The sequence below is a fragment of the Taurulus bubalis genome, assembly GCF_910589615.1.
Source record: "Taurulus bubalis genome assembly, chromosome: 12".
Lineage (NCBI taxonomy): Eukaryota > Metazoa > Chordata > Actinopteri > Perciformes > Cottidae > Taurulus > Taurulus bubalis.
The window spans coordinates 14985939-15009623 of NC_136600.1; the positions used below are offsets into that span (position 1 = coordinate 14985939).

The 23685-nt window shown below is 39.2% G+C and overlaps 2 protein-coding genes across 2 annotated transcripts; one reads left to right on the top strand and one right to left on the bottom strand.

The window, feature by feature from the left end:
- Positions 1 to 222: 222 nt before the first annotated feature.
- ppp1r8b (protein phosphatase 1, regulatory subunit 8b) lies at positions 223 to 4706 on the top strand (the record flags this gene model as incomplete). The annotated part of the gene is made up of 7 exons (XM_079227004.1): positions 223 to 275; positions 840 to 900; positions 1239 to 1392; positions 1889 to 2106; positions 2485 to 2629; positions 3844 to 3908; positions 4184 to 4706. The coding sequence occupies 7 exons, from the start codon at positions 223 to 225 to the stop codon at positions 4535 to 4537; spliced, it is 1050 nt and encodes a 349-aa protein (XP_079083130.1). The 3' UTR covers positions 4538 to 4706.
- Positions 4707 to 6834: 2128 nt separating this feature from the next.
- On the bottom strand, positions 6835 to 15899 carry cyp4t8 (cytochrome P450, family 4, subfamily T, polypeptide 8; the record flags this gene model as incomplete). The annotated part of the gene is made up of 12 exons (XM_079228041.1): positions 6835 to 7012; positions 7937 to 8019; positions 8287 to 8351; positions 11363 to 11496; positions 11630 to 11820; positions 13592 to 13698; positions 13866 to 14020; positions 14149 to 14273; positions 14463 to 14590; positions 14669 to 14713; positions 14878 to 15022; positions 15708 to 15899. 12 exons carry the CDS (start codon positions 15897 to 15899, stop codon positions 6835 to 6837), a joined length of 1548 nt encoding a protein of 515 aa, XP_079084167.1.
- Between the last annotated feature and the right edge of the window lie 7786 nt (positions 15900 to 23685).

Below are 23685 nucleotides of genomic sequence, written 5' to 3' on the forward strand. Positions count from 1 at the left end.
TTCAAAGTTGTTCTTGTTCACTTTAATTCCCCTCAGTTGATGTTAGCCCAGTGACAATTGTAACCAAGTTCAGCATAATTTGTGTGGACAAAGTGCATATTAATAAATCTATTTGGTGTTCTACTTTGGATGCAATGTGTTAGAACTGGGAGACAACAACTCCCAGGAACCCAAAGTGACGTTTACCCAACATGCACTTCGGCTATGAGAAGATGAGGCAAGATGGCGACTAAAATAAGCAAAGAAAGTGCTCCTCCTTTTGATTGTCCATCATGGTGAGAAAATCCACATGCTAATGTTGTAACTGTCTGTTTCTAATGCAATACCAGATGCAAATGGCCAAAGCAGCGTTCACTCATTCATATAATTGATATTGTACTCAGAGATAAGCTTGTAGTAACTGTTGCTAGCGTTAGCAACTAAGCCAGCTAGCAAGCTAACTCGTTCACGTTGGTCTTAATTTACAAATGGCGTAAGGTTCTTTCTGTCGTTTTTAAAAGAAGATGCTTCACGTATTTAATTTTAAGGGTGCCTGTTATCAGCAGAAGGGGCTCAGTCGTTGCATAGTGTGTTTTTTAACATGCATTTGCCTTTTGTCTTAGTCTTTTAAAAGCATTGCAATAGATGACGACCGCTAATGCTGCAAACGTTTCCATGAGACGACTAGCTAACGTACAGGTCCATCGTCACAAGCACTCGTTTATTATGAATGGACCTTTAAGCATGCCAAGAGAAACATTGTTTGGCTATTGCTCTATTGTCATGATCAACGTTGCACAAATGCCGGGACTTGTGGACTTTGTAAATGTTTAAAACGTTCACCAAGTGTTTTCTTTCAGGGCAGGCAAGCCGCCTCAGGGTCTTCATCTAGACGTGATGAAGGGAGACAAGCTGATGGAGGTAACTCGACCTGTTTTACCTGAGGTCACGGTGGCCTTTCCATCAGCCCGTTGTTGTTGTGAACTCAAGTTAATGCATGTAATGGATCATATTATGGGATGTAAACGCACCAGATACGAGCCTGCAGGTCCACTCTGTCCCAGGTGTGTTTGCACACTGGGACTTTCTTTGGCTGCATGGCTTCAAACGGTGCAAGAGTAGATTACGCCCTGAGATTTAAGCTTTTCAGTGACAAGCAACACTGTTAAGTTATGGATCAGAGGCACAAAGAAGTTGTACGTACCAGTGAACCAGTTGTTTGAAAGACCTTGATTAACCAAGACTGTCTCTTCCCCTAGAAACTGATCATAGATGAAAAGAAGTACTACTTGTTTGGAAGGAATCCGGACTGGTGTGACTTCACCATCGACCACCAGTCATGCTCACGTGTACACGCTGCCTTGGTCTACCACAAACACCTGAAAAGGCTTTTTCTCATCGACCTCAACAGCAGTAAGACATCATTCACAATCACACTTGTATACTCATGTTATATTTAGAACCAGTGTCAGGAAAGGTTGGACATACATATGCTCAGTGCTGAAATACTAACCTGCAAATAATTCTTTTTCTGGCAAAGAAATATGTGAGAGATTAACTGTTGGACACAAATGAATTGTCAACTATTTTGATAATACATAAAGTTCCAACTTTGTCAATGTGGGGTTTTCCAGCTTTGTATCCTAAATACCTGTAAATGTAATAGTTTTTGCTTCGGACTGTTGAACTAAAAAAAGCTATTTGAATATTTCCCTTTGGCGGCGTCTTCTTCTTTTTTCTTATTTTTGGACATTTTATAGACAAAGTAATAAATAGCTTTGTATTAAATGGGTTGCCACCAGAACTAAATCACATTTGATTAAGTTCCACGATAATGTAACTTTTAAAAACTATGAATTACCTATCTTGCCGTTTTTTAAACCACTTTGTGTGATTTTCACCATTTTAGCCCACGGCACTTACCTGGGACACATCCGTCTGGAGGCACACAAGCCTCAGCAAGTTCCCATAGACTCGACAGTATCTTTTGGGGCCTCAACAAGGACCTACACCATCAGAGAGAAACCCCAGACCCAAGGCACCACCGGCACAGGAGACAGTAAGACGGGAGAGGATGAGGAGCTGAAAGGACTGCTTGGGCTTCCAGAGGAAGAGACAGAGCTGGAGGTACATTGGGTTTCTTGATAAGAACAATATTCTCGTGCTCTCAAATATGAGTTACACAAAAGGAGAAAGAAAATGACTGCACCATGTCTGTTAATTATCAAATGTTTTGCCCACAGGGTAGACTGCTTATTGGCTTTATGAAGTCTAACATTTTGTGTTTTTGATTGTATGAGTAGTATTAACGCAAAATGCACTTTCTATAATTGAAATGTAACATAACATTGGCAAATATCTAATGATAATATAACCAGTTTATGCCTATAGTGTATTTTTGCTTAGTTTTATGACGCTACTTGTTATTACCTTGCTCAGGCTAAGATATTGTTGTCTTGTAAAGTAGTAATATCTTGATATTAATGCCTGTCTGCATCCTGTCAGAACTTGACAGAGTTCAACACAGCTCACAACAAGCGCATCTCCCTACTGACTATTGAGGAGGGTAATTTGGAAATCCAGAGGCCGAAGAGGAAACGGAGGAACTCCAGGGTTACCTTCAATGAGGACGACTCCATCATCAACCCAGGTATGGATCAAAGCTGAGGCTGTATTGAAGTAACCACAAAGAAACCCTCATACCTTGAACAACAACTTTGTGTTGAAACAACTCATTTCATTAAAATTCTTTTAAGATTCTTGTGTGAAGGTTTTACGTCATGTAACCTGAGAAGGAAGTTTAGAGGATTTTAGTTTTGACCTCAGCCAAGTCATTTACTGACGATAAAAATAATAAAGGCAATGTACGAGGTTTGGAGCATTTCTATTGCTCTCAACATTAATATGGTTGAGTTGCAGCTAACAGTGCAAACTTCAACGAAAGGGTCAGATCTAACAGTGTTCGGCTGAGAGGGAACCGGAGAGTTGGTGCTACACTTCTGCGCTTACGCTGTCGGTTGTGACAGCGTTATTAGCTGTACACGTCATATAAACACAGTGCAGAACGACGGCCATAAACTAGTGGGGTGCACTCACATGCATAAACCTTTACTAAAAGCATGCACTGCAGCCCGCCTACGTCACCAATTCAAGGAGAAGCTCAAATCACAACACACATAGAGGGACAGTGCTGTCGTTCTCTGCGCAGGTAGACATTACTCCACTACTTGTTTGTAGCTATATTCATGCTCTGAATATACATTTTACAGGGTTCTTATGGTCATGGAAAACCTGGAAAAGTCATGGTATTTTAAAATGGTTATTTCCAGGCCTGGAAAAGTCCTTGAAAAAAATACAATCTCAAAAGCTTGGAAAAGTCATGGAAATTTGTCATATTTATATGTTCATGACGTTCATTTACGCTGAGTTTGAAATAATTAATATGCTTTTAAAAGAAAGACGCTCAAAATATAAGCAGGCATACATATAAATGTTTATTCTTTTACTCAAACTATTGTCTCTCATTCATTTGTCATTTAAGATATACTGTATGCTTTGGAAATCTTCTTGTTAGTTTAAATAAATGTTCTCGCTTTTTCATGTATACACCGAGATTTCACAAAATGTTTGGTCATGGAAATCCAATAGTCAAAATTTGTATGAACCCTGATTTTAGAACCAGGAAGTCATTTCTTGAATTAATTTGAATGGAAGGTTGTTTTGGGGAGAGGCCTCCCATCATGCTGTAAATATATTACCAAGCTATGTCATATGTGATAAGATATGTGCATGTCTGCTATTTTTTTTCAGGGAAGAAACTGATTCCTTGATCCTTTTTAACACTTGTATTTTAATGACTTACAGAGGATATAGACCCCTCGGTTGGACGGTTTAGAAACATGGTGCAGACTGCTGTCATCCCCATCAAGGTAAGCTTTGTTTTAGTTTTTTTCACACACACACACCGCACATTACCAGTGCTGTATTTAAGCAAAAATAATAACGTATAACATGTGTAGCTCACTAGATGAGCATGACACCAGCATTCTCAGAATGAGTGGTTCTGATCTGTTTCAACCAAAAGTAGTGTGCTCATTAGTGAGCTAATGGGTCAGACATATAACCTGCAAAGGTAGTGATGTGTGCCTTGGAATATGTATCACCGGTGATGTTAATACACTGTCATGTCTGATGTCTGCCGCAGAAACGTAGATCAGAGGGTCACAACACTCTTGGTCTGGATGACCTGACTTCGAAGCGCATCCACAGCTACAACTTGGGTGGTGGTCTCTATGGGGACCTGCCTCCCACCAGTCACGAGAACCTGCCAACAGGAGCTCCAGGAGGCGCTTCTATGCAGGGAGGGCTTCCTCTGCCCTTTCCCAATCCAGCGCCAGAGGTGGACCTGGCCCCAGAGGCTCCCCAGCCCCCCGTCACACTCAACCCCACCCCTGTCACAGCCCCCTACCTACCAGAGACACACAACGAGCCACGCAAAAAGAAGTATGCCAAAGAAGCTTGGCCGGGCAAGAAACCCACCCCTTCACTACTCATCTAACAATTTCTCAAAGCTGCTGACTATCAGGTTACCAGCAGATACATCAGGGACTGCAACCTGGCTGAGGTGGAGTCATTCACATCTCAAATGTTCTTTTTTTAAATTTGGCGTGCTACTCCTTGTCATCACAAAAAGGCACCACACAATTCCTTTGTGGTCTTTCACAAGATATCACCAACATTGATTGCTACGTCAGCAGTTGATAAATTGGCAGGAATACAGCAGAAGCTTGTTGATTGCAAACACAATTAACATCAATTTACAAGACTTGGCAGTTAGCGTTTGAGCCTCAGAGGTGCAGTTGCCTATGTTTGTTTGTGTGATGGGCTACATGGATATGGCTGTTTTGAATGTTAAGTTGTATTTTTTTTTCTACTAATCACTTTTTCAACATTTTTTTCACTCCGTCAGTGTTTTTGAAAATGCTGTTGAACAAATGGTAAACAAACACTTTTATATAAAATATTTTACTGTGAGGTGTCAGGAAAGTCGGAGAATCCAGACATGAAGTCAGTTTCTATCAAAACACAGGGCTGCTTTTTATTTTGAAAACCTCTTGATATAATGTAAAGCCTTTCCATTACATGTATTAGACCAATATGACATCAACGCAAGTGTTTTGTGTTTGTCCAACAAGCCACTAGATGGAGACTTGTGCTCAATGGTCAAAGTTTTCAATGAGGTTCAGCTGCAGACTTGCAGGTACTATTGTTTATGGCCTGTTGCACCAACCTCAACATGTCAAAGTCCATTTGTTGCACTCCTTGAAAGTGATGATGCAAACTTCTTGTTACTGATTTGGATTCTTCTGCAGATAAAAGCCACTTGCCCTGTCCAAACAGTATGTTGACATCTGCCCTTTAGCTTTTTCCAATATATATTGAGTTTTAAATGGTTTGTAGTATACTGCAAATACAAGAATTTACAGTTTTCTATGTTGGCAGTTAATTGGACTATTATGTAGTCACGGAATATAGGTTAAAATCGAAACGGCAGCACAGTAACGAATACCAACTCTGCGGCAATTTTTTCTTTTAAAGGTAGTAAAAACACAGGTTTGGTTTTAGTATATTTTAATGGTAATGTAGCTTGGTCAATATCTTTCACTTGCAAAAGAGTACAGTGCAGTTTATCCAGTTAACTGTTCATATTTAGTTTGCCCTGAGCTAACTTGAGACATAGGAATCATCTTTGCACAGTAACAGAAAATCAGTTATTCATGTCAAACAGGTGGAACATTATTTAATTTGTTGTAATGCCCAAGTTTAAATGTCCCATGAAATGGTATTCTTACTTAATTGGTGGTAAATATGCAGCTTAATCACAGGGCCATCATGATGCCTCTTGAGAGGTTGTTGGGGGGGGCTTATAAGACCGCAAGCTTTCAATCTTATTTTAAACAAGGGGCAAGTAGTTTCAAGAAAGGAAGGTTGAGTTGATAGAACATGCAGAAAGATCAGATGGCCTTAATGGTTGGACTTTAAAGTTCTCCTTTGGTCTAGCATGAGGTCACCACTAAAGATGAGCAGTTTTATGGATCATTCAAGTTTCCATTTCATGGGATCTTATAAGTGAAAGGTTGGATATCAGAGATCAACAAAAGACGAGGTTTCACTTTTACAAACTGCTGGTGACTTTTTGTCCTTGTGGATTTTGTAATCATATGACTGTAAATAAAAAATGAATTACTTTTGACTCAACTCTGCAGTGTTTTCAGCTGTGATTATAAATATTGTTGAATTGTATCTGTATTCCCTGAAAGGTCTTCTAAGGGGCAGGTAATTCGACAACCTCTCAGCAAACAGACTGGGAACAAAGACCTTATTCTGGAGGTATTCATTGATCAGATACCTCGAGAGTACTTTGGACCGGCTTCAAAAGTCAAACTTTACAAAGAGGCAGTATACTGCTCAGTCAAATACAACTTGAACTTTGAACAGCGATTTTTATATGAACACGAGAAGAAGAAAAAGTCAGCTTCAACTTTTGGTGTTTTGACTTTGTGCTAACAGACATCAACCACAACAAAATATATTATGGTGGATAATGCATTTACAGATGAAGACATTTTAAACTTATTTGGTGCAAATGTCTTGCCACAATATAGGTCTTATTCTTTTTTTTCAAATATGAAGTGTAAAAATGTCTCTTAATAGTGTTCCAGTGAGACATATATTTTACAATACTAATACAAACAACTAGTAATTTCTCCCCAAAATGTTCAGCCACTAAATAAAGTACGTAGTTATTTATTACATTATTAGTGATTGTATGTCAGTCTTAAGATTTTTGATTTATTACTCTTGTGGGTGAACAGGTTTGATCTTGATGTGGATGCCATTGATTGAGCGAAGCACCAAACTAGCTATTAACTTGGGCTTCTGAGTGGGGTCCTCTATCAGATGGTATCTCTTCAGAGTCAGGGCTATTGCCACTTTCAGCTCATTCATGGCAAAGTTCTGACCAATGCAGTTTCTGAGTGGGGAAAAGAAACAATTTGAGGAATATGATGATACATATAATGCTTTAAGGCAACAAGAGGACAGCAACATGCCATGACTAGCAAATTTAAAGTAAAAGACAAAAAACAAAACAAGGGTTGTTTTATGGTTAAAGAAATCATATCAACAGTCAGTACCAACTAATTCTTATTATTTTTTAACTTGGATTGACGTTATTCAGTCACTCGGGGAAGGAGGAATACAGTCTCAAGAATCAAAGTCTGTTTATTTCGTGCAAGAAAGGAGGAAACATGTAACAGCTACGTAAAGCAGTCTGCAGCAAGATTTCTTCGACATATGAAAAAGTCACCAGCATATTTATACATATCGGAAGTAACACCCCTTTTTAGTTGAACACTAGTAGAACTGAACTAGTCTAAACCAGATATGGTTTAGACTAGTCCATGTGCTCTTTCTGTATAAAGAATGGGAGTTCCCTGTATGCGCTTGCAGTCTGTGCAATGATTGAGCCTTTACTGCGCAGATAATAAATACTTCAAAGACAACTTCTTTTTATTTCAGCCCTAAAATACTTGCACAAAGCATGTATAAGATGTTCCACCATACTGGTGATGTATAATCTTTACCTAGCAACACGCTTTTCCAAATTGGTTCTTACTGCAGGGCAATTGGGTTGTAAATGGTTTCTTTTATATTGCCTATAAATGAATGTCCAGTAAACGAGTGCATTTTTTTTTGGTAGAAAATCAAATTTCTAATCCAAGGATACACTGAGTTCTCAAGGCCACTTTAACCCCAGTTTGTATTGTGTCAGTGAAAATGGAGGCTGGTGTTAGCTACACAGTCACACACTGCAAACTGATTAGATAACTGATTAGACATATTGTAGCTGAAAGCCTAGTTCATAGTGGCCCAGTCCAAATGATAAGGTACATACCTTGGCCCTGCTGAGAAGGGCACGAATGCATGTGGTGACCTCTTGGAAACATTCTCTGGAAGAAAACGCAGAGGGTCAAACTCCTAAGAGAAAAAGAAAAAGAAAAAACACTAGTGTGGCATAAAACCCCCCTTTTTTACATTTGTCCCCTGTAAATCTTTCGAGTTAATGCCGGCTCACACCCCTAATATAGTGAGAGAATACACAGTGGCAGATTGGGTCACTTTTTATGTAGAGGCAGGGTGTCGGGCCACCACAGCAAAGAGTAAGATATAAATGTACTTTTATCATCGATTCTATGTACACCATCATATCACAAAGATTTGCTCAGGATGATCATCTTGACTTACATGAGGGTTTTCCCAGACAGCTGCATTCCTGTGAATCCCAAACACACTTGTTCCAATAAAACAACCTACATATGAGAAAAAATAAAGTGTTTTAGTACAACTTGTTTTACAGTCTCTGCGCAATCCAAAACCCCAAAAGACTAAGCATTTAATATAGGCAAGGCAAGTTTATTTGTATAGCACATTTCAACAAGGCGATTCAAAGTGCTTCACATAAAACCATTAAAAGCATCAAAACATAATGCAGAAGAAAACAAGATTTAAAAACAGTTAAGAAAACATTAAAACAGTCAAAAAGCTAAATAAAAAATTGAATAAAAGTTGCAGTGCAGTTTAAGAAATAAAATATAGTAGTGAGATGCAGCAATTGAATCTGGTTCAATTAAAGGTAACAACAAACAGAAAAGTCTTCAATCTGGATTTAAAGGAGCTGAGGGTCTCAGCAGACCTGCAGTTTTCAGGAACCTTGTTCCAGATATGTGGAGCAGAAAAGCTGAACGTTGCTTCTCCATGTTTAGTTCTGACTCTTGGAACAAAAAGTAAACCAATCCCAGACGACCTGAGGGGCCGGGATGGTTCATAAGGCAGCAGTAGATCACACACATACTTAGGCCCTAAACCATTCAGTGCTTATTAAACCAGCAGCAGGATTTTAAAGTCAATTCTTTGTTTAACAGGAAGCCAGTGCAAAGACCTCAGAACTGGAGTGATATGATCCACTTTCCTGGTCTTAGTGAGGATTCGAGCTGCAGCGTTCTGAATCAGCTGCAGCGTTCTGGTTGACTTTTTACAGAGGCCTGTGAACACACTGTTACAGTAATCAAGTCTACTGAAGATAAATGCATGGACAACTTTCTCCAAATCCTGTTGAAACATAAGTCATCTAACCCTTGACATATTCTTCAGGTGATCGTAGGCTGATTTTGTAATTGTCTTGATATGGCTGTTCAGGTTGAGGTCTGAATCCATAACTATTCCTAGATTTCTGGCTTGGTTTGAGGTTTTTAACATCAGTGATTGAAGCTGAGCGCTCACTTTTAATTGTTCGTCCTTGGGACCAAAAACAATTACTTCTGTTTTATCTTTATTTAATTGAAGAAAATTCTGACACAACATTCAATGCATTTAGCCAGCCCTTGTATGGGACTATAGTCCCCTGGTGATATAGTTATCTAGATTTGTGTGTCATCTGCATAATTATGATAACACACTTTGTTGTTTTTCATATTCTGAGCCAGTGGAAGCATGTAGATGTTGAACAGAAGAGGCCCCAGTATTGAGCCTTGGGGAACACCACATGTCATCCTAGTCAGCTCTGATGTGTAATTAGCTACCGATACAAAGCATTGTCGGTCCTTAGTAAGATTCAAACCAGTTAAGTGCTGCGCCAGAGAGTCCTACCCAGACTTTCAGTCTGTCTAGTTAGTTTGTCATGATCGACCGTGTCGAATGCAGCACTGAGATCCAGTAATACTAACACTGAAGTTCTGCCATTGTCTGTGTTTAAGTGGATGTCGTTGAAAACCTTAACAAGAGCAGTTTTAGTACTGTGGTGCTGACGAAAGCCGGACTGGAAGACATCAAAACAGTTATTTTTGGCCAAGAAGTTGTTCAGCTGTTGAAAAAACACTTTTTCTATTATTTTACTTAAAAATGGGAGGTTTGATATTGGCCTATACTTTTTCAATATTTCGTGGGTCTAAACTAGCCTTCTTTAGGAGTGGTTTAATAACTGCAGTCTTCAGGTCTTGTGGGAAGACACCTGAGAGAAGGGATGTGTTTACAATTTGTAAAAGATCAGTGGTCATGCGGTGTGAAATATTTTTTTTAAAGTGTGTTGGTAGAATATTCAAGCAGCAGGAGGATGTTTTCAGATGTTGAATAATGTCTTCTAGGCTTCTTTGGTTAATTGAGTGAAATTGTGTCATGATATTTGAATGGGTGCTATTTAAAGATGGGAACAACACATGTGGTTGGTGTGGAGCCACCGACTGCTTGTCTAATTTGTTGTTGTTGAAAATAATTGTGTTGGCTGTGATCCATCCAGGAGCAACAATGTTCAACATATATTGTACATAAGTATACTTTTGCATCTACTATGAACTTATCATCATAATTCTCCAAGAAGCAATATGATACTATGATGGAGTTGGAACAGTGGAGCGTGGAGTCTGTTCCACCACAGTCCCTGATGTTGGTCTCATGATTCATTTTGTTTTCTAAAGATAGATGTGATTTTGTCGCGAGTAACGAAGGTTTCAGGGGAAATGACATCTGCTTGCATTGAGGAGACTCATTAAATAAAATAGTAACTCCACCTCCTTTCTTATGCGCTCTTGTTTCACTCATGAAACTGAAGTTGGAAGGTGTTGATTCAATAAGAACAGCTGCACTGTTATCTTGGTCTAACCAAGTTTTGATTAAAAACAAAAATCAAGTTTGTGCCTAATAATGAAATCATTGATTAAAAATGTTTTCCTGACAGAGACCTGACATTTAATAAAGCTAAGTTAAATGCGCTTAAGGCTCTATTTGCCTTATTTATTTGGACAAGCTAACGAGGAATGGATGTTAAATTTGATAAATTTGCAGATTTACTAATGTTTCTTTGCAGCCTCACCTTTCTTTTTCTATAAGTCAGGACAGGAATTGAAAAGGCTAGCTTCATACAGGGCCCCGACTGTTCTTGTAGATAATCAGTGGTGTCATTAGCCTTGTAGTCCGGACCCAAAAGATGTAATTCATGTCTTTTTCAGGTAGGAGAGATAGAAGATGGTTGTGGGGCGGGGGAGGGGCATGGTGCTTTAACTTCGCTGGTGTCAAAGGACTCTAGTAATATAGTATATATAGTATAGAGAATATAGTAAAGTGTTTTTTGGAATCTGCTACATCCAGTTAAAGCATGCAGGTTAATAATATGCTGCATGCTGTGCAAAGCAGACTTAGGTCATAGATCCATTATGGAAAACCAATCCAAGTTAATACTATATTCTTACAGTGAGGTAAACGTTATTATGTAATCAAGAGTATGCTGCCTTACTTACTGTATGTGAACTTTCCAAAAGCAGTAACAAACCTTTTGGCAAAGTCCTTCCATCAAAAAAGGTCATGGGTTTGGTGGTGAGTCTGGCCATTCCTGGTACAGGAGGGTAAAGGCGGAGGGATTCTTTGATGCACATTGTAGTGTATGGAATTTTACTGAGATCCTCCCTTAAAATAAGACAGACAGTTATTTTGTCAATATTCTAAACAAAAAAAGTGACAGCCTAAAGCTCATCTAATTCTGCTGTTGTGACACTGACTTGCATTGCATGTAGCAAGGTTGTCAACAATGTAAGCCTACCATGCTAAGGTGTCCTTGCCATCCAGAGTTTGAATGATCTCTTCCCTGCAAAGCTTCTGGTGTTCTGGGTGACAGGCCAGAGAGTAGAGGATGAAAGACAAGCCACTGGCCGTGGTGTCATGACCCTCAAACATGAAGGTGTCCACCTCTGCTCGTACATCTTCATCTGACAGACCCTGCCGCTTCTCATCCTGAAGGTGAGATAATAGACATAAATGTAAAAAAAATAAGCATGTCGTTTGTGAATGTGCCACTTCTGCTACTGTATACTTTATTTGTAAAGAACGTTTTAAAACGACTGTACTGACAATGAAGCCATATTAAAAGAACAAATAAAATACAAAGATAAAGGATAATGGCAGCCAGGTGAGTGCTGAGTTATGGAAATCACAGAGACAGGTAACAGACATCTCACCAGGTCAAAGGTGAAGCACTTACGTGTGTTTGGACAGAGGTGGTTCAATATGTTTTTTGGGGGTGGGAAACAGCAATGATACACGATGTACCATAGTTAGTGTTGTTAGTGGGAAGTGTGCTCAAAAATGTACACAACACTACCAATTGAAAGATGCCCATGATCAGTCTTCTGAATAAGTCACGGTGTGAAGGCTATTTATCTTGCTAGATGTTGCACGTAAGGACTAGATCATCTTTGATCTAAGAAAGTTTTATTCTGTCTCTACGGCAACTGACATCTACGGTCCAAAAACACACAAGCTGGTGGAGCACTACATAAACTATAAGGCAAGTCAGCCACTGGAAGCTCAGAGATGTTTAGAGCAAGCAGAAGCTTTGTACAGTCAACTTTGTCTTATTTTATTTTTTAAGTGATATTTGCACATTATTGTTGTTTTTTTGTCTCAGTGGCCTTTGTGCTATTTTACCGTCATTCTACATGTTTGTATGGTTGTCTCTACTCTCTTAGTTGTTAGAGAAGTGCTTTGAACCTTGGCTGAACATTAGTATTTTTGAGCTTCAAATGCTGTCTGTCCTAATGAACTTGATACTCATAATCAATTAATTACCGTATATGTACGTGCCAGCATTAATGAAACATACTCACCACTCGTGCCACTGACGGGCATCGCCTCACATCACCTGGCCGGTGTTCTTTCTGGCCCGTCCTCACCGTGGGACACACATTTATGCTATAGGACCCGGAGTGTCCCACGGTGAGTATGTTTCATAGTTTGCTGGCACGGACATATTATTGATTATGAATATCTAGCTATAACCTGGATTGGTCTACTTACAACTGAAGTGATGCGTGCCTGTCTCAGGACCTCTAGTTAGTGACGAGCTGGCTAGCTGTCTAGCGAGCAAACAAGTCACAGCTAGCTGTGACTAGATATTCATAATCAATAATGTGTATGCATCAGCAAACAATGAAACATAATCACCACTCGTGCCACTGACTGGCTTCGCCCCATCACCATCATATTAATGTTTTTCATCACTTTGTGTTGTGTCTATTTCCCTTTTCTGTTGAGAAGATAACTGAGACTTTTGTGAGCTTTGAGGCACTGCTGGCCTTTCAATGTAATTTATTAATGATTTGTAAAGCATAGATAGTCCTCACTTTGGGGTCACACAAAATAGTTAATGAATACTTAACTAACGACTAGTACTTACCTGAATTAATCATAAATTGCAGTAATAAAATATGTTCATAAAGCACATGTTAACCATTAGTGTATCATTTAGAAGCCCTTAATTTGTTTGCAATATATATTACTTAATTTACAAATGGGAAATCCATAATTTATAAAGTATGAAAACCCAATCATGAAACACACAATAGTCAAGCTCATTAATCAAGAATAAAACATTTATAACTGTGTTTATAAATTGCATACTAATGAGTTACTAATAAATAAATTATATGAATGATGAATTAAGTGTTTTACTCATGCTTTACTAATGCTACATAGTGTGTAGTTGTTATAAAGTGTTGCCACATACTCTTGCTAAGAGAAGGATGTCCAGAAAGTCCAAGTTTCTCTTGGCTTGTACGCGATCCAGCTCATTCTCCTCCTTTAGTGCTTCTTTCCTCTTTCTTATGACTCCCTCTTCAAAAAAGGAAAAGACAATGAATGAGTATTTGCAGACTAACTCATAAAATGCAGCAACGTGGAATCTAATCAACCATATACCAAAAGCTTAGTGTGGGTATGCTATATTGCAAATTGATCAAATCCAGTCTGATTGATATTTGGCAAACGTTTTAAGATCTTACCTGTATGTCTGCGGGCCACCCTGCATGCTTTTCTAAATATGAAGCCATGTGGGCTGATGTAGAAAAGGAAGTCACTGTGGTATGGAAACGTCCGGAGCCGCAGGTTAACGAGGTAACTGAGGTCATACACTGCTTTGATGTATGCATTTCCCCCACTGAAATAAGAACATATGCAATAATTAAAAGCTACATTTCTTCTACTCATGATTCAGGCAGCTGATGCAGGAAACAATTGAGAACCTAGACTAGAACTTGTGAATGGCGGGAAAAGTTATTGATTCACCTCTCGGTCTGACAGTTGCTGTTGTCACTGAAGGCACACTTCAAGATGGTGTCTAGTGTCATGAGGCTCACATGTTCAAACAGTTCAAAGGACTCATTGCCACTTGCATATCTTTCCCATTTGTCCTGGCAACAGAGAGAGAACAGATGTGACATCTCTGCAGGAGATGGAAAAAATTCCAACACTCTCATGAGCTCAACAAACATTGACACACACATTTTTTGTCTCGATTGCCTAAACATTACTACACCATTGTGGTCTTTGTTTACTTATTATGAATTGTGATTTACACAACTAAACTGTCATTTACATACCAGCATAGTTTTAGTAGAGTCTGACATCAGATTTATGTATGGTTTCAAAACATCATAATGGAAACCTGGGGTCAAGAGCCTTCTGTGTCTAAACCACTTCTGACCTTGTGACACCAGTAAGCCTTCACCTAAAGACAGATATATATGTTTGTTAAAACTATTCTGTTGTCACTGAAATATGTAGGAGAAGGGCAAAGCGGTCTTACCAATCCAATGTGCAAGAAAACTATACGAAACATTATCTTTTGGCTCTGTTGGGAGACAAACAAATACAAATGATGTTACATTGACCTTGGGTTGTAAAATCAATGTCACCATCGTCTCTGTCGGAGATTATAATGAGCACGGAATTCACAACACTGTTCTCTTGGTGCATCATATCAATACAGAAAGAAAGAAAAAATTGCTCACTCACCTGTTGATGCCAGTACTGTTTTCACATAATCCGGATGGTGAATGCTGACGAAACAAAAAAAGGGACCAAACCACAATGGGATGACATAAGGGTAGGGCTCTGCCAATTTCAAAAACCTGTAGAGATCTTTGCCATCTTGTTTGAACTGAAAGAAAAACACAAGTAGAAAGCATAACCACGCCTGTCTATCCTGTAGCTGAGGTAAGACAGTTGGTTCACCTGCACCTCTCTTCTTGGTGCAACTGTAAATTGGCTTGTACAGCCGACATAGCAGAGGTCTTCATGAACTAGAATCCAGTGCAATTTGTATATAACCTTTTAGGGATCTGCTTTTATAACATTCAAATATTGGTAAATTATGAATATCATTATTTCTTTTAAGCTGACTTTGCCTTTTATTTTCTCAAACCCTGTACAGTAAAATCTCATCCAAATAAACATGGGAATAGCAGAGGTCCTCCTGAACACGAAGGACATGGTTTTATTACAGATTAAAGATTATGATTTGGTAATGTTATAATTTTCGAACCTCTTTTTCAATTAAAAAAAAGAACAGTAGTGTAACTTCATATGTTACTATCATGTTATTACATATAATTGTCCACAATAATGTTGTTTTTTACTTATTAAATCAAATTGGACACATTATTGCTTCAATATACGGCCAATCTGCATGCTTTTTTGGCTCTCCAAGCAGCACCCGTACCGTAACACCAGGAATAGACGGTCTCACTGATGATGACGGCGTAAATAGATATACTGGCACCCCATGCATACATGCACCTCACAACTATCCAACAAATTGCACTTTTCTACAGTTTCTGAATTACCAGATTCACGTGTCCAAAAAGCCAGTGTGTGGGTGGTCCGGGAAAAGCTGCAATGCTTCGGAGCGTGTGTCTTCTTCCTGCGAGTAAGACTGAGAACTTATAGACGCCGGCGACGAGACAAAGTAGAGCCAACGCGTGAAGCGTCTGAGGCCAGCCCAAATGCAATGCCGCGAAATCTGCAGCGGATTCCATTCTGGTTGAGCTTGAGCTTTGCTGAAGTAACGACTCTTTAAACACACGTTGGAGTTGACAAGGGATGTGCGCAACAAACTGTGAAATAGGTCACGCTAGTATGACGCAATCACAGGCGGTGGAGAAGACTGGGCTCGGACCGACTCTGAAATGGACTCGTGTGTGTGTGTGCGTGTGTGTGTGTATGTGTGCGTGTGTGTGTGTGTGTGTGTGTGTGTGTGTGTGTGTGCGTGTGTGCGTGTGTGTGTGCGTGGTGTGTGTGTGTGTGTGTGTGTGTGTGTGTGTGTGTGTGTGTGTGTGTGTTGTGGTTTTGAGTCACCTTGCTGTGAGCAGGTACATTTGGTTTGATTTGGTTCGTGTGCAGTGGCGGTTTATTTATAATTTGTCAACATAATTTCTTTATATTTTTTTCCACTGACATACCTGATGATGCAATTTAGCCCTTACGTTGTTTATTTTCTTGTTCATTTTTTTATTATTACTTGTATTGTCAATCTCTGCATTTAGGCTTTCTATGGAGAAGTCTTCTTGATGCATTGTCAATAAAATCTATATTTTCGGTTTAATAGTCACTGGCTCTGCATTCAGTAGCAACAGGTTATTTAGAGAGGTGTTATATATTTGTTACTGTATGGCCATTTTTGAGGTTTTTTGTGCTGTTGAGCAGAGAAGATACATTAACTTTAAAGAGCTTATGACTGAATGATGCCACAATATTTTAGGTGCTTATTAGATTAGATATTCCTTTATTAGTCTCGCAGCAAACAGGGTAAAGTGCACACAAGAGACATAGTAATATCAAAATAAGTAATATAAATAATAAACAGTAAAAACTGTAATGAAACAGTACAAAACTATCCAGCGTATCCAGTGGACACCCCAGCACACTGCTGGTCTTCTTGACCAGTTTATTAAGTCTCTTCCTGTCAGCTGCCGTGATGCTGCTGCTCCTGAAGACCACTCCATAAAAGATGGCTGATGCCACCACAGAGTCAAAGAAGGTCTTCAGGAGTGCTCCCTGAACCTCAGTCTCCTCAGCAGAAAGAGTCTGCTCCGTCCCTTCCTATATAGTGCATGAGTGTGGTCAGTCCAGTCCCGTTTTTTGTTCAAGTGAATACCCAGGTACTTATAAGACTTCACAATCTCAATGTCCATTCCCTGGATGTTCACTGGTACCGGAGGAGAGCGTTTACCCCGGCGGAAGTCCACCACCAGCTCTTTGGTTTTTCCAGAGTTGATGTGGAGGCGGTTCCGTTGGCACCATCCTATGAAATCCTGCTTTAGTTCCCTGTATTCCCTGTCATCATCGGCGGAGATGAGGCCGACGATTGCAGAGTCATCTGAGAACTTTTGCAGGTGGCAGTTAGCAGAGTTGTGTTTGAAGTCCTACTTTCGGCTTGTCTTGCTCACATCTGATTCATATTGCTCACTTAATGTAAACTTTTCCATTCCAGACACTGCTTGTTATCAGAGTCTACTCTGTTAATCTCAATGATCTTTGAGAACTCTATAATAAACCCTTAGTATTGTTACTCAAAGCATATATTTTATTGAAGTAAAGTAAGATCATCACTGCAAGAAACTCTAAGTTTAAGCTTGGCAGTTAAGCAAAGGGTATTGGCCGCACTAATGTTTTTTGTTTGACTCAAATATATAACAAATTATCTCGGATGTATAAACAGCAGCAATGTTTTATGTGAGAAATTATACTTGGTACTGATGCACATGCTGTATCTCAATATGCTAACGCACAAAAAATGTGGTGTGAAAAATGGCACGCGAAAAATAGTGTGGGGGGAAAGCTATGCCAAAGCTTCATTGCATTTTGACTGTTGGACCACTTCCGATGTGTCACTGTGAATTTAGTCTTTGATCTCAATCTAAAGTCTATGATCTGTGTTTTGTTGCGCAGCAATAGTGTAACACTGAGGGGGTGTTTCATCACTTCATTATTGTCTTCATCTCTCAAGAGAATTGAGTGTCTCAAGCACAATGCAAAAAGGCTTTGTTTTTCTACTTATCATTTGGAACTCATCCCCCTTTACCTCAGGAAACGGTAAGAAACGGACTAAATCATTCATATTACACTGTATTTAGAATGGGATTTTAGAAGTATGTGTTATTCGTATTTTACATTTTTCAAGATACTCCTAGTGTGTAACAGAAAACTTGTGTTTTGGCAGCCACTATGCACCTTCTGTTCTCGCTGGGATGTCAAGCTGTGATACCTTGTCAACATTACAGAAGTGATTCAAACTCTTTCAAATGGTCTTACAAGAAAGTCGAACATAGCCGCGATACACGCATGATATATTTTCAAGATAAGATGGGAATAGAGCAGCATCAGCTGCTCTTTCGCTCCAGAATGAAGGTGCCAAACAACGGTTCCTTGGTCATCAATCATTTCACAGAGGAGGATCAAGGCCTTTACTGGTGTGAAAATTGTTTTCAAGACAATTGTTTGAATAATCCGCCCACAATCATCAGCGTGAAGAAAGGTCACAACTATTGCGATTGTCATAAATTGTTTTTTAAAAACTGAATAAAAGCACCAAACAGATTTTCGTATCATGTGATAAACATTTGCCAAAACTCATCCCTTACTCATATAAACAATACCTTTTTTATTTTCAGAAATTCTGAAAGAAATTCGTCAGACATTCTATGTCATTCCAGGCATCAGTTTTACTTATGCATGTCCAGGCGATTTTATTAACTTAAAATGGACCTTTGAAGCAAGTGACACGACTGCACTCGGGAACTCCGAACGAGGACCAGAACCAGACTTTGGGACTTACAACAAGTCTATGCGCATTTTAAAGGTCAAAAGAGCAGATGCTGGGAAATATACCTGCTGGAAAAGTGAACGTGATGGACACAAACAGAAGTTATTGACCATCAACTTGTGTGTACTAACAGGTGTGAAAACAACACACGCATACGATGTCTTACGTCAAAATGTAATGTTTTTAACTAAAATATTTTTCTTTTTCCGTATCACAGAACACAACAATGAGGTTTCCTCTGTTTCTTGTGCTGTGATGTGCGACATGGAATTCAGTCCCATCAAAGCAAACGGCACAATAAATGTGGAGACAGGCACAAGGACAATATCCGTGCCTGTAGATCCAAATGGATCTTTAAATTGCAGTGCAAAGCAAATGTTTTATGGACCAGTTAACAGCACTCACAAGCCATCACATGCTTTCAACAACTCAACAGGTGGGTGTTTTTCTGTATCTCTCTTTAAGGAGTTCATGGGCCAAATCAAAGAAATTAAACATTTTGTTTTCTTGTTTTTACAGACTTACCTACAGAGCCTGGATATCTGATGGCAGTTATTTATGGAACATCAGCAGTCCTTACATCTCTTATTTTAATGTCCATTTTAATTTGCTACAGACAGAAATTGCTAGCAGGTAGAGCATGTCGATTTCTGTCGCATTGAATTTCCTGTTTATTGTTTTTTGTGGTTAGCGGCCTTGAAAGAGAAGTAGACTTTTGACATACTCTCGAATTCTTTTTCTGTTTCTGTTTCCTTCTCTTCACAGCATGGCCTGTTCACTTTTGTTGCTGTGGCTTGAATGGCATGGTGAGTAAGAGATGATGATGATGATGATGATGATGATGGCATAACCTAACACTATCTACCATGCAGATTAGATTCAGATTCAACTTTATTGTCATTGCACATAGTACAAGTACTAAGACAACGAAATGGAGTTTGCATCCAGTTTTGCTGTCCAGAATGCAAAAGAGAAGCAGTTAAGGTGCAGCGCAATGTCGTGGATAATATAATGAAGACAGTATAAATATATATATATATATATATATATATATATATATATATATATATATATATATATATATACATATATATACATATATCTATATATATGTATATATAGATATATATAGATATAGATATATGTATATACACACACACATACATACACACATACACACACACACACACACATACACATACACACACACACACACACACACACACACACACACACACACACACACACACACACACACACACACACACTGGTGTTAGTGTGGGAGAGAGGTTGGTAGTGGTGATGGGATGGGGTCTGTCACCGTGATGCAGAGTTAAGGGTGTTGACAGCTGATTGGAAGAAACTGTTCCTGAGCCTGCAGCAATGAACATAACAGTCACACTTCTTACTGCAGGTGGAAGAGGAGACATCAGTGGTTTATTCATCAATTGTCTTGCGGAGACCTGCTCAGACAACAAACAATCATATGACTTGCAGGGACAGTCGTTGTGTGTATAGTCAAATAAAAGTAAAGACAAAAGGTCCAGAGTTAAGTTGTTCCATAAATGCCACTGTTTAAAGGATAGCTCTTTTGTATTTCATGAGAAAAACATGTTTGTGACTTCACCCACGCGGTTCTGAAGGGAAATGTTGAAGCATTGAGTGCATGAGCTCTTTGATTGAGAAGTTTTCTCACTGGGTGAAATGTTCCAAGCAGCAGCCCAGACGAGAGCTGACTAAATTCTCTACTACACAATGTAAAAAAAGTAATGTATTAGTTGCTTCCCTTTTCCTTTCAGAAACTTATGTTACTTATGATTGATAATGCGTTTTATGAAAAATATATTTATATTACTTGTAGCTACAGTGCATTCAGTGGAAACTATACGAATACTGTACTGTATTGTATGAAAGTACATTTTCATCTTTTAGATATAACAAGATATAAAATGCCCCTGTATAAATATATATATATATTGTTTTGGCCTTTGAGACCCTGATGCTGTTTGCTTCCATTTTAGTTATGCCTTTTCGTTAAATGATAAGCTGACAATAAATTATATGTATTGCCGCTTAAATATCTCAACCGCCTTATTGTTTCCCTTCCTTGCTCCACCTTTGCAAGGCTATTTTTCCTACAAATGTGCGTTACGGCTGTGTACCCCTAGGCAGGCCGTAACACATGCACAAGTGAATATTGAGAAGTACAGCTTAGTGATAGTAGTTTTAGTTTACTACTTGCTTTTTTTTTTGTATGTAGGGGTTTTACTAGGTAAGTGGACACAGAGCCTAAACTAGTATTACTTCACTTGCTCCATCACTTTTGAAAGTAGATAACTATTTTAGGAAAGAAAAAGAAATGGATTGAGGAGGAAGTGGGAGTTGAAACGAGTGCCTTCATTCAGAAAAGTTATCCCAGTTGTCTTAAAATCTTCACAGACATGTATCAGAACAAACAAGAGTGGGGAAATCTCTGTTTATATACCAGAATTCCAAATATCTATCTCCAAAAGGCTGTCTGACAGTTAGCTGTACAGGTGAGATAGTGGCAGCCATTATTGGTTTGCAGTGGTGGAAGAGGTCAGACATGGCTCAGATCAAGCAGCTGTCGATAAAAAGCACACAGTCAAACAACATCTATACGGGAATATTTACCCATTGAACTTTCTATGTTTGGTAAGACTACACAGAAGTGGTGTAGATGTGCCGTTCTTAGAGGGAATGAGTATGCTGACAAGCGTACAAAAAGGGCCGAACAAAATGAAATAACTGGACCAATTCCACGAGCAGAGGAGAAGGACACTTGTGATTAAAAGAAATGGAGAGGTGGCATAACAAGTGGAATGAAGATGAAGAAATTAAAAAATGTATCACAAAACACAAACATGTGTCAGTCAGACCGTATAAGTACTTTACTTCTGGTATGGACCCCATCGCCGGCGACAGGAAGTAACATGCAAACAGGATGCAAAACAAAAATTACGGTAACTCGTCGAATATTTACGCTATCCACGTAATTCCAATGGATTCTGAACGCTAAGAAGCCTAGCTTTCGATTATGGTAATGAAAAAAACCAGCAGTGAGCTTACCTGTGGGGGAGGGATGGAAGTGAACAAAGCAGAGAGCAGCAGGGGAGAGAGTTTCAGTGGCCTTTGGGGCCGATTACACCAGATCAGAATCAGCTAAAAGATGCAGCCGCTTCAAAAACGCCCTGTCAAAAACGTGGCCTGTGGAGCGGGCCTGCGTGCGCAATCGGGGGACATTGATGAGCTGTGCGACTCCGCGCCTTGCGCTTAAAAATTGAGAATATTTGAACTTTTATGCGTGCCTAAAAAACGCGAGAAAAATGCAAAGCGCAGCATTTGAAAGGCGCAGCATTTAAAAGTACTATAGGAAAACAATGGTTTTGCGACGCGTTTTTGAGAGTCGCGCCTGGTGTGATCGGCCCCTTTGAGTGGCTTTTTCTTTGTAAATAATATGCTAGGGTTGTAAATAATAGTATTGGTATACTTTCGGAGAGTTCTGCCTCTGGCTGGCCCACCTAAACCCCCCACTCAAGGCCACTTTCCTGTTCCCACAAACACAAAGGACAGTGGGAAAAGAACAGACAGACACCTGCCTGGGGAGGAAACAGAGTCCTCTCTGCCATAAAAGCACTCTTTTATAAAGTTGGGCTATGTCTTCAGCTGGACAGGAACTGCTTCAGGGAGATAAACAAATCTCTAGAATGCCTGGACATGGACACATATAACAGCCTATAACATGGACACTGAATTGCTCTTGACAAACAAAAACAGTTTGAGAAGGTTCAATTTGATTTCTGTAATCTCAAAAACTTTGGTCATGTTCATTTACAATTGTTTAAGAAGAGAAACATGATGAAAATTGAAATACGTTTCTTTACTTTTGAGTTTTTACACACAGTTTTAAGCCTTTGTAACATATAATAATGACAAATGACATATTTAAATTTCTCCTGAAAAAAGGAGCAAAATAATTTTGCCAAAAGGACATTTACTGACATATTTATTGATAAATAAGACAAAATGGACCAGACGGACTGTCATAATTACAGATGTAAAAGGGTTTAATGTGACTTCACCCACGCGGTTCTTTATAGTGCTTTAAAGAAATACTTTAAAGCACTATAAAGATAGGAATCTTTATAGTGCTTTAAAGTAATTCTACGGTTTTACACAAGTTATACACAAGAAAGGAAATAATCACAGAAAGACTAAGCGTGGTTAACACAGCTTTACATAGCAATAGCACCATGTTTGTGCTGGTCAAAAGGATCAGTGACAAGTGTGGTAACGATGGAGTTAAAGAAAATGCTGAACACACTTCTGCATCTACTCTGCCACATATACGACTGTAGAAGAAGAACCTTGTATACGAGCCTCCAGTAGGTGGCGGTAATGCGCCTCAAAGTTGGATGCATCAGCAGCGGTAAAAGAAACAGAAGAAGAAGAAGTAAGATCGATTTTCATTCACTGTTGTCGACTGTGTTCTTTCTTTTGCTGTCCGACAATAAACCAAACAGTTGGAATTGTTTTTGTTTATTTTAATCGCCTCTTTTATTCCATAATATATATTTGGCATTCCATTCAAGTACCGTAGCTCACGTTGACGCCACGCTATTGCTTCTAACAGATGCTAGCTGCTAGCTAGCTAGCCAGCCTTTATCGCTACTAGCCGTGTGTCAATTGAACAAACAAAGTGAAGCCTGCGGGTCCTCGGTCTTTACTGTGGAGACTGCAGAAGACTAGCTCTCCAACGTTGAGCCGGTGTTCCCCATCAAGTGACCTTAAGTTTCCTTTTTCAGGTAATGAATCAAGCTACCGTTTGAGAGTGAACTGTTAAGTACTGTTTATTAGCTAGCTAGCTCGCTAAATGTAGCTAACACTGGTTGCCAGGTATAATAACTTCTGTGTTGACTAATGGAGAGTGTGCAGATGTAGCTAACTGACTGAATGGCACTTATTTCCTACAGAGAAAA